Below are 10,608 nucleotides of genomic sequence, written 5' to 3'. Positions count from 1 at the left end.
TGGTCATGCGCGATACGGAAACGTACGAATCTACGAGCGCCTCTTACGAAATTACCCGAACAATACTTCGTACGTTAGATATTTCATTTAATCTTCGACTATTAATATTAATTATTAATTTTAAAAATTTTATCGAAAAAATTATTCTTTTTTTTTTTTATTTTCAATTACGATAATGCATGATTTGAAATTTTAAAATTAAACGATTTACGTGGTCGTAGCGTATTCGTTGGTTATGCTTGTAGAAGATACAATTTTTAACATGTTTCTTAATGTTATATATAAGTATAGTGGCGCTTTTTTAAAGGATTTTGCGCGGTGAATTTAATTTGGTAATTTAATAGAAAGAAATGTAGAAACAGTTTATATAACACCTCTTTATCTTTTCATAAATCGTTACCTGTACAATAGCTATAAATTACAGCGACCTTTTTTAAGCATATAATAAAACATTTCCACTTGTTTTTACAACGAAATTAATTTACAATATTTTCTTTTGTAAGCCGCTTTTTCAAAAAAAATCAATTACAATATACGTCTGTAAAATATATTTATTTTCGCAGATGAATATTGCGTATTTTGTTAGTTAGAATACAACCAAAAAATACAAACATTAATTTACATATTTATTTTTAATATTTAGAAATATAGTCTTATGTATTTGATCTCAACGATATCATAATTTTGAATATTTTTCTTACGTTTTCACATCTGTTCATATTAATAGAACATCTGTTCATATTAATGAGATATTATGTTGTCAGTCTATCGATATTCTGTGAGCAGACGTAATAATATCTAAGTACTTATCGCGTATTGACGTTTCGCGATCATTATGAACGCGTGTACACGCATTTAAAGGCACGAAAACAAACGCGCGTACTATAAAATACTTTCACCGTTATTATTAATAAGATAAAGGCATCAAGAGAAAAAGAGAAATTGGAATTAATACTCAGATTTTCAAATTAGATATTTAAATGTACGAGATTTAAATGATTAATAGAGTCTTTCTTATCTGAAAACTGTTACGTTTGATAATTTCATTCAATGCAAAACGTAACATACAATATTTTAAATGTTACATTCTTGTAATGATATAATTTTTACAAAATATTTTTGTTACATTGCATTTCCAAATATTACATTGCATTCCAAATATATTTGTGCATTATGAACCATCTGTTTCAAGTATAATTACATTTATAACTTCAACAATAAGAAAGTGTATTTTTTACACAAACTTTATATATAGAGTATATAAGCACTTTTAATATATATTAAGTATAGTGTGGTATTGAATATAATAAAGGGTATGTGAAGAGAAAGAAACAGAATTAAGGATATCAGCTTGACTGTATTCAATTTCCTATTTACAATCTATCTTTACTAATACACACGCCTATGACGTGCTTTTTTAAATTTAGATAAATAGCACCGAGAATTGAACAATATATAAGAAGAGAAACAACCTTCGTGTCTACTTAAGTATAATTCGCGTGATTTTTCGAAATAATTCGTTTATATGGAACGTCAATAAAAATTACTTATTATACGTAATTGACGTATCGCATACAAACAATTAATGCATTTAGCTTATCTAATTTTAAGGCAAGAGTTCTTTGCGTTTTACACAAATTCATACAATATTTATCATTCTTTTTACCATCATTTGTTCCCCGAGTTTTCTTTCAATAGTCATGCCTACTAATAATAAACAGATGCATATTTCGCATTGCGTACATAATAAAATAACTTTTAAGCTATTTTGTACTCCAAAATTGGTACGCAAATATTTCTTCAGTTTGATATGAAATTCTATTTCAGAGAAACTGCAAATGTACAGAAAGGCAATATTCTAATTCATACTGTTTTGTACTAAAAAAGAAGCAATATTTTTATTTTTCGTTTTCTATTTAAAGAAGAATTTGAAAAATTTTTTAAATAAGATAATTTCGATTTTTTAACAAAATTTCTTACTTTTTAAATATTCAATGACATTTGATCAATAATATTTTTTTGAAACATTAATATTTTTTTTTATACAGCCTTCACAGTTTAGATATAATTTACTTAACTTATTATGTAGGAGAATTAATAATATAAAAAAAATTGGGATTAGATTTTGAATTCAACTATGACTCATAATGTTGAAACATAATATTTGTAATATTATATAATATTAAAAAAGAATAAGTAATATCATTAATGGTTTCTATCAATACATCATTCATATCCACTTATATTCATTAAAAAAATAATCTGTAATATGATATAGATAATAAATAGATATATTATGTAATGAATATTCTTATCATAATATCATCATAAAAAGGCTTTTGCAATGGAGCACTTTCTGCTATTCAATTTCCCTGAATAAAAGAATTAATTTATTCAAATTATTTTGTATAATTACTATTAGATTTAGGATTCATTTTTTCAAGGAACTGAATAAAAGTGTACCCGAAGATATAAACTTATAATATCTAAATATTTGTGTATTATTTGTACTGTTGATCTGTATCTAAAGATATAAAATTTGTTTTTAGTAGTTGTAAATTATATCTATTTCTGTCATTATTTAATTTATTTTTTTAACAAAGCAAAAACGAAATTTCACAAACACAGTGAAATAAAAATTTTATCTATTAAGCAATATATAAAGATTGTATATATTAGTACATTATATTATTATTATCATGATACTAAATGAATTTTTCAATCAAAAATTGAATTTTAATCTAAACATTTATTTAATAAAAATAAAACAATATGTTTTGATGACGATTTCTTTTTATATATTCTTATTTTTCTTTTTTTAATTTAATCGTAGCACTCAATAATTTTGTCTAATGAATTCATTATTGCTTTTTAAATATATGTACAATACAAATATATGTATGTACAAAGATATAGCAAATTTTAGTGGAAAACATCTTACAATACAAATAAGAAAAATAGCAGAAAAGAAGAAAAACAGCATATTTCTTAATAAAGTATATGCGCAGTTTAGTTATATCAAAAATTTATATATGTTATTATATTTTTGTTGCGAATATTTTATAACATTTAATTAAATTAATTAAATTTCATTAAATTAATGAACATATTTGCCAGTAATCTTATGTACCATGCAATATAATTCTTTGTTCACAATAAGAATGTTTTATTAAAAGACTGAGTAAAAAATATTAATTGAATAATTCGAATTGATAAAAAAGACAATATTAATAAATAAAACTTTTACTATAAAAAATGATTTACCAAAAAAAAGAAAAAAAAAAATATTGCAAGTCTTTTTGCAAATAAAATTCTATTATTTACTTACAATTTCTGATTTTCTAAATTTAAATTGTTTACAGATACAAATGAGTTATAATAAACTTTGAAAAAACCAGAAAGATTTTAGAAATAATATAATACATTATTTATTACACAGAGTGTATAAAAAAAATCTGGATAAAACTTTGAATAAAAATTTAATGTGCTATAATAAAAAAAGTTCGTATAAACATATTTTTTAAAAAATTTCATTACTTTATGATCAAACTTCACATAATTTCATTAAAGTTGAATTTGATTTAATTTTATTATATTTAACAATTTACTACAATTTAACATATTTGAAACATTTACATTAAATTTAACATTAACATTAATATTGATTTCTGAATATATGAACTTTTCTTTCTTTTTTTAACACATAGATAATTCATAGACAAAGTTTCATCCAGTATGCAAAATATATATTGCACAATAATATAAATAAATTTAAAGAAAGTGATCCATTGATAATATTTGTCATATTAGTTGCCCAACACACTATGTATCATTTTTATAAAAATATTGTAAGTAAATTATGGCAATAATATTCAACAATTACAATATTCATGCAATAAGTAACTGGTAACAATGGTCGGAGTGGTAACGCTTTGAATATGTAGCAAATATTGGGAGAGTTTCTTAAATATTATGCATCATACCAATCAATTCTTTGCACAAATTTTAAAGGTATACCCATATGAAGTAATTGATCTTGAGACTTATGCCTTAAATCTGGATAGTAATAAATCAATGCTTGCCAACATATTTCTGATAATTTAGGAATTGTTAACCAAACAGAATGAACTGCATCTGTTCTTACAACCTGTAATAAAATTTTTTAGAATTTAGATATATGAATATTAAAATAAGAAGACAAATAAATAAAAGAATTATAATAACCTTATTATTTTCTTTAATAATACCACCAAATGTATACATGCGTCCTTCTGGAGTAAGAGCTGCAGAATGAAAATATACAGGACATGGAAGTATACATTTTCTTAAACATGTCCATTGCAATAATTTTAAATCTAATCTCCAAACATCAGAAAAAACATGATCTCCATTATATCCTCCAGAGATTACAACTGATGTGATACCTGATTTTTCATCTGTATATTGTACAGATCCATGACAACGTCTAGGTTCTGGCACTGTATTATCATCATTATCACCATATGTATTTAATATTATCCATTTATTTGTTTCTAAGTCAAAAGCAGGAATCTCCTAAACATGATTTTCATTTCAAAGTATTTAATTCAAATCCAAAATATTATATTCTGAAAAATTATATTAAAATTTACATACTGAGAAACCAAATGCTTCTGTAGCTGTTCCTCCTCCCAAAACATATATAAGTTTTCCATCAAAAGCTAATTCATGCCTATATCGTCCTGTAGGTTCACTTTGATCTCTTCCAGAACATATATAAACAGTTTCCCAAACACCAGTCCTAAGATCAAATCTATGAATATCACAAGTATATTCGTATCCTGTAGTACCACCAACAGTATATAAATATGACCCATGACATACTAAAGCTTGTCCATATTGGGGTTCAGGTAGTTCTCCTTTTGCAGGAACTATGTACATTTTACCATCATTAACATTGCACACATAAAGATGATTACTACAACTATGTCCAAATGGTACACCAGTTCCACCATAAACCATTAGGGCATTACCCCTTAAAATCACTGCATTAGATGCCAATTCATTGGGCATATTGTCTTGACCTGGTAACCGTTTCCATTGTTGTGTAACAAGGTTGAATTTCCAAACTTCCTTAAAAAGTGGTTTACTAGAGATCCATGTTTGATCATTTTGCATATCAGGATCAGTATCAGAGATACAAGGATTAAAGCCACCATAGGAATATAAATTCTTATGATCACACACTATTCTATGTCCACTTCTAGCTTTTGGACGTTCTACACTCTGTGCTTCATGTTTCATGAACACAAATGGTTTGAATGTATACATATTTGCCAAATTAATTGACAATAGATCGTTATTTTCCAGAAAAGTAATTAAAAATATGAATGCTTCTTTAGGGTTTTTTTTATATGATCCAAAAAATGGTGTTTAAAAAGAACCATGTGTAACATTCATACATATCGTTTTACATTTATCTATGCAAATTACTTGTCGCGTTGAGGTTTATACGTTAAAATAAATGTCGTACTACTTTGATTAAACATGTGAGCATTGTTTCGATGCGCATAAGAAATTTTTAACATAGACATCTTGCACAAACTCTACAATACATCTGGTGTACTTTTCTTACATCGATGAACATGGCGTAACGTAATAAAATTCTTTGTTATTTTTCTTAATGATTGTATACTTAATAGATATAAAATATTTTATTTTGATTCAATTTTTTCGTTCCACTTTTAAACCACTTTTTTTCAACTGAGCATATTCAGTTGTAAACTTATGCTTCATTTAAAACTTCTTCTTTTACGCCTATGCAGTAATACAAATGCGACTGCGCGGCATTAATCAGCTGACTGGTTATAATATTCAATCGTTCACTAACAGTTTATTGTGTAAATTATTTCTAATTTATGTAATACGATGAAATATATAAAATTTAATTATATATTTTATAAATATTTTATAGCTTATAAGTTATTTATTTAAACATCAAATAAATAGATATTAAGTTTTTTTCTATCCTTTTATGATTCTACTATATTTAATAAAAAATTAATTTTTCGTGTAATTTTAATACTTTTCTTATAATGAAAGATTTTCCATTCTATACATTCAAATTTAATAAAGAGAAATGTTTTCAATTTTATTTACAAATTTAAATTTATATTGAATATAAGATGCATGAAGAACTCTTACGCCATCTACTTATGATATTTATAAATATGTATGAATTTTATTTTTATTAACAGTCGATAAATGGTTACAGATTTCTAATATGTAATTGAGTAATTAATTAATCGAAAAGATTAATTATTTTTATATTATTTTAGATTTTTAATTTCACTTTTTAGGAAAAATTTCAAACGTCGTTTTGTTTCATTTTCTGCTATATCTTGTCGTATCTAAAAATATATAATGAATTATTATTTTTTAATATCATTTTTTTACGAATGAAAAGAATTTAATATCGACCTTTGCAAGTAAAGGACCACTTAACTTATCCGGAACTATGACATTGTCTTCTATCTCATCTTCTTCATTCATGATATTTTTATTTATATATGTTGTACCTTGCGTTAACAATTTAATGCTATCGCGTGAAAGAGCTGGAGCAATTAATGCCGCTAGCGGTACTCTTTGATTAATTAAACCTATACAAAAATCAAGAAATAAATCATGAAAATATTACAAATTATAAAATATTAATTTAAATATGATAAAACCTTCATTATTAATTTTCTTGGTCTTAAGAGAAGCACACATTTGTCCTACTAAGATTCTCTGAGTGTTCGTCATTCTTTGCAATATTACATGATTTGCGTCTAAATGACTAAGATCTTGGGCAGTTTTCCAAGTCTGTAACCACATGGAATAGGAAAAATATTTGTTATCAGATCTTTTTCTTTTGAATATTTCAGGTTCTAAGATGCCGTTGCAATAACATCTTATTTTCTTTGCTTTTCTTTATGTTTTTTTTTTTTTTTTTTTTTGGAATTTTTCAGGTTCTAAGGCGCCGTTGAAATAACATTTTTTTTAAAAAAAAAAAAATCGAAAAAAAAATTTTTTTTTCGATTTTTTTTTTTTTAAATTTTTTCGTTTCTAAAGGCCCTGTGGAAAACATCTTTTTTTTTTTTCTTTTTTTTTTTAAAAAATTTTTCTTTTGAATTTGGAGGTTGTTTTTTTGGAACCTTTTCCTAAAATTTTTGTTTTTATTTTTTTTTTTTTGGTTAAAAGCCTGCCCTTAAAAACCTTTTTTTTTTTTTTTTTTTTTTTTTTTTTTTTTTACAAAGATCTTACTTTGGAATTCGAAGTATGTTTAGTGAGAACATTTCCTGAAATTCTTCGTTGTTCAGCTGCTTTTATCTTCGAGTTTTCTCTCAAGCTATTTCCCATTTTTGTCTCCGAGATTCGTATAGTTTCATTTTTCTTTCTTCTTTTTTTAATTTTGTTATCGAGGCGATGATTTTTATTGTCTGTTTTAAGATTTTTATTTTCAATCTTTTCTGTATTAAAATCTGAAGATATCATTCCGGTATTTCCAGTTTGATCAGGTTTCTTTTTATTTTCAAAAAAAATGTTATTTCGTATCTCGGTAATTAGAGCATCCAGAGATGGAAGTGACGGCATTTCTAGAGTCAACGCGATTATCTCCTTTTCTAGAATTCCCTCGAATCGAAGATCTATTTCATCCGCCATTGTTGCTACTGAAAGTACGAAACTTTCTGGGGAGCTGACTAACGATTGGCCCAACAGAGATTGAATAAAATTTTGTATTTCCGAACGCACAAGCATTTTATTTATTTCCTCTCTATCTCTTGCGGTATCAATTATTTTTTTTGATTTTTCTGGATTAACGCGTTCAAGAACCTCGAACACAGTTTGCACTAAGGCTTGGAGTTGATAATTTACAAGAATCGGCACGACTTTGTAATCTTTATTTCGAAGTTCAATACTTTTAATAGGAGCATTCAAGTAAATGCATTTTCTACATTTCTTAGTCATATCTGGATTCATCGAGCCTGAAAGAAGAGAATAGGTCGATGGTCGACTGCCAAACATACTGTAAAAATGAGACTTGATGCTCGATGTTTTCGAAGGAGCTTCTTTCATCGTTTTAATACTAGATTTTATGGTAATAAGCTCTTTAGGCATCACGTCGTTATTCTTTCTCCGTTTCGATTTTAACATAGTGATTCCATGATCGGTCTTGTATGATGAACCAAACGTAGATCTTTTCGACGGACTAAGCATCGATCTCCAATTCCTAGTAGATAAGTTCATTGTTGTTCTACTTAAGATATCGTCATCATCGTCAAGGCGAAAAGATATACTGTTCTCGTCCAATCTGTTTAAATCAATATTTGAAGAGGCGAATTTTTTTTTAACTACACCTTCGGCAAGAGCTTGTTTAATTCGCAATTCGTGAGAGGCGCCAAGCAAAGAATAGACATGCGGTGAAATCGAAGGCATTTTTTCAAGGCCTGGCAATATTCTTCTACATTTAGCGTTAGATGACAAAACTTTCTCGTAATCAGCATCGTTCTCCATATATTGTTTATATTTTTCCTCAAAGTTTCGAATCGCTTGATCCTCCAGAATTTTCTTCCGTGGATCTTCGTGAAGTTTTGTGTTCGACGAAACTATTTGAGTATCCACTACGTAACAGGGTATGATGTTGTTCCACGCACCAGAGAAATGTTTGTTCTTAGCTTCAGCAGAAATAATTCATATAATTATCAAATAAATGTTTTATTTATCTTATAAGAAATTATACCTTTCTCCAATAAAGATGTAATAGGCCTGACGATGGAATCATCGTTGTTTTTCCATTTGGTACTGTGAGCGGTCAACAAATGAAGGCAAAGAACTTTATCGGGATCTACCTCCCCTTTGGTGAACACTATCGAACGTACGAATTCGTACGAATCTTTCGGCACTTGTTCTTGTTCGATTATCTGACTGCTTTTTTTAATGACACCCGTACAATGGTAGCAAAATCCAGGATTATGAGTGTCGTACATGCGCACATTAATAGCCTACGCGTCAATTACTGTGCTCGCAATTAGATTGGAAAATAGAATGATGAATCGAATTTCCGGTGATTGTATATAATGTATTGGGGAATATAATAATCATCAATAGAATAAACTAATTTTTAATTAACTAAAGTTTTCTCGAACAATATAAAAATATCCATTAGAAATAAAAAGGAAGCTATGTGCATCCTTAATGAGATCTTTTTTATACGCAATATCCAAGATCTTACATTTGATCCAAAGGATGGTGCACGATGTTCCAGATCCTTGTGACGTGACCTAAACCGATGCCATGCAGTTTCTATCATCCTTATATCCGATTTCTCCACCTTCTCGAGTTTCTCAAGTTCTCGTGTCAGTATTTGATGGCTAATCTCATTTTGCTTAGCAAGTTTGTCTTGCAGAATTGGATTTGATTTCATAGCCATGCTTACGATTTTCATAGATGTCAAGAAATTTTATTATTGAAATGAGATGAATATTATTGGAAATAGAGACGAGAGAAAATTCAAAAATGAAACAAATCTTACTTTCTTTCTGTTTCGTTCAATTGTATAGAAACGTGAATATAAATGCGTTTCACTTCATATTGGATAATTCTTCCATTTAGTTGTTACTTCTTCGATTTTCCCTGACTTTCGACTAATTAAATTTGGAATTATAACAAAGATTATACATCGCGATAATAATAAATAAAAATACTTATTTATTTTTATACTCGTTCATCTTGAATAATGTTTAAATATTATTTATTTCTTAATCATTCTATGAAAAATAAAAATTTTTTTATTTTACTTGACAAAATGTGAATTTTGTTTTAAATTGAATTTATGGTATTCATGGCATACTATGGTTTTAAAACAGAAAAAAGAAGATGAGATGATAATATAAATGATACAGACAAGTATTTAGTTAACTATAATTTAGATGAATTTATGCGTAGAATATTTGATTTACTAAAAGTAAAAAAGAATTTTTTTATTGATATTTTTTTTTATTATTTATAGATTAAACAATTTAATTATTACAAATAAGAATGTACAATGATAAGTTTGCGTAGTTACTATTATGATCGTAACAAGTTTAAATATACGCTAATCGTGCCAATTGTAACTGATTATTTTTCTTTGATTTCTCATGTCAACGACAATCACGTTCGTCCAGTATTCAATTCTTAATATCATCGAATATGTACGTCATAAGAACAATAAGCTTCCGTTTCAAAAACTATTCCTTCCTATTGAAAAGTCCTATATTGTATAATATTAATGCATATAACCTATACATAAGTCATCAACGATATCGATTTGTCCTCGCACGCGTAATCGACATGCTTCATAAATGTAGAGAAACAAGTTTCATAATCTATCTGCGCACAATTGATTGTTGTATATCGATTTTCAAGAATCATTCAAGACTTTCAAATTTTTATTTAAACGAGATAAACTAATTAAGAAAAATTATGTATATATTAATTGAAATTTTGAATTTTATTAGATATAATTAAAATTTTTATTAATTAATTCATTCTTAGAATTATTAGAATTATAGGATAATTATTAGAATTAATTATCTTATAATTATA

At 26.7% G+C, this 10,608-nt stretch overlaps 2 protein-coding genes across 6 annotated transcripts; both read right to left on the bottom strand.

Moving 5' to 3' along the window:
• Positions 1-3,408: 3,408 nt before the first annotated feature.
• On the bottom strand, positions 3,409-5,823 carry LOC102678581 (kelch domain-containing protein 10 homolog). The gene is made up of 3 exons (XM_006616271.2): positions 4,636-5,823; positions 4,225-4,554; positions 3,409-4,147 (listed from the first exon to the last, which is right to left on the bottom strand). Exons 1-3 carry the CDS (start codon positions 5,308-5,310, stop codon positions 3,971-3,973), a joined length of 1,182 nt encoding a protein of 393 aa, XP_006616334.1. The 5' UTR covers positions 5,311-5,823; the 3' UTR covers positions 3,409-3,970.
• A 470-nt stretch (positions 5,824-6,293) lies between these two features.
• LOC102676513 lies at positions 6,294-9,731 on the bottom strand. 5 transcript variants are annotated; one of them, XM_006616255.2, is made up of 7 exons: positions 9,558-9,731; positions 9,254-9,452; positions 8,762-9,023; positions 7,285-8,696; positions 6,711-6,843; positions 6,460-6,638; positions 6,294-6,389 (listed from the first exon to the last, which is right to left on the bottom strand). In XM_006616255.2, exons 2-7 carry the CDS (start codon positions 9,449-9,451, stop codon positions 6,309-6,311), a joined length of 2,265 nt encoding a protein of 754 aa, XP_006616318.1. In that variant the 5' UTR covers position 9,452; positions 9,558-9,731; the 3' UTR covers positions 6,294-6,308. The 5 variants fall into 5 exon arrangements, with proteins under 5 accessions (XP_006616318.1, XP_006616319.1, XP_031366597.1 ...); XM_006616256.2 differs by having other exon boundaries at positions 8,762-9,037; positions 9,254-9,731; XM_031510737.1 differs by having other exon boundaries at positions 9,254-9,731.
• Between the last annotated feature and the right edge of the window lie 877 nt (positions 9,732-10,608).

This window comes from Apis dorsata, unplaced genomic scaffold (genome assembly GCF_000469605.1).
Source record: "Apis dorsata unplaced genomic scaffold, Apis dorsata 1.3 scaffold_256, whole genome shotgun sequence".
Lineage (NCBI taxonomy): Eukaryota > Metazoa > Arthropoda > Insecta > Hymenoptera > Apidae > Apis > Apis dorsata.
This window is presented reverse-complemented; position numbering and strand designations above follow the sequence as displayed.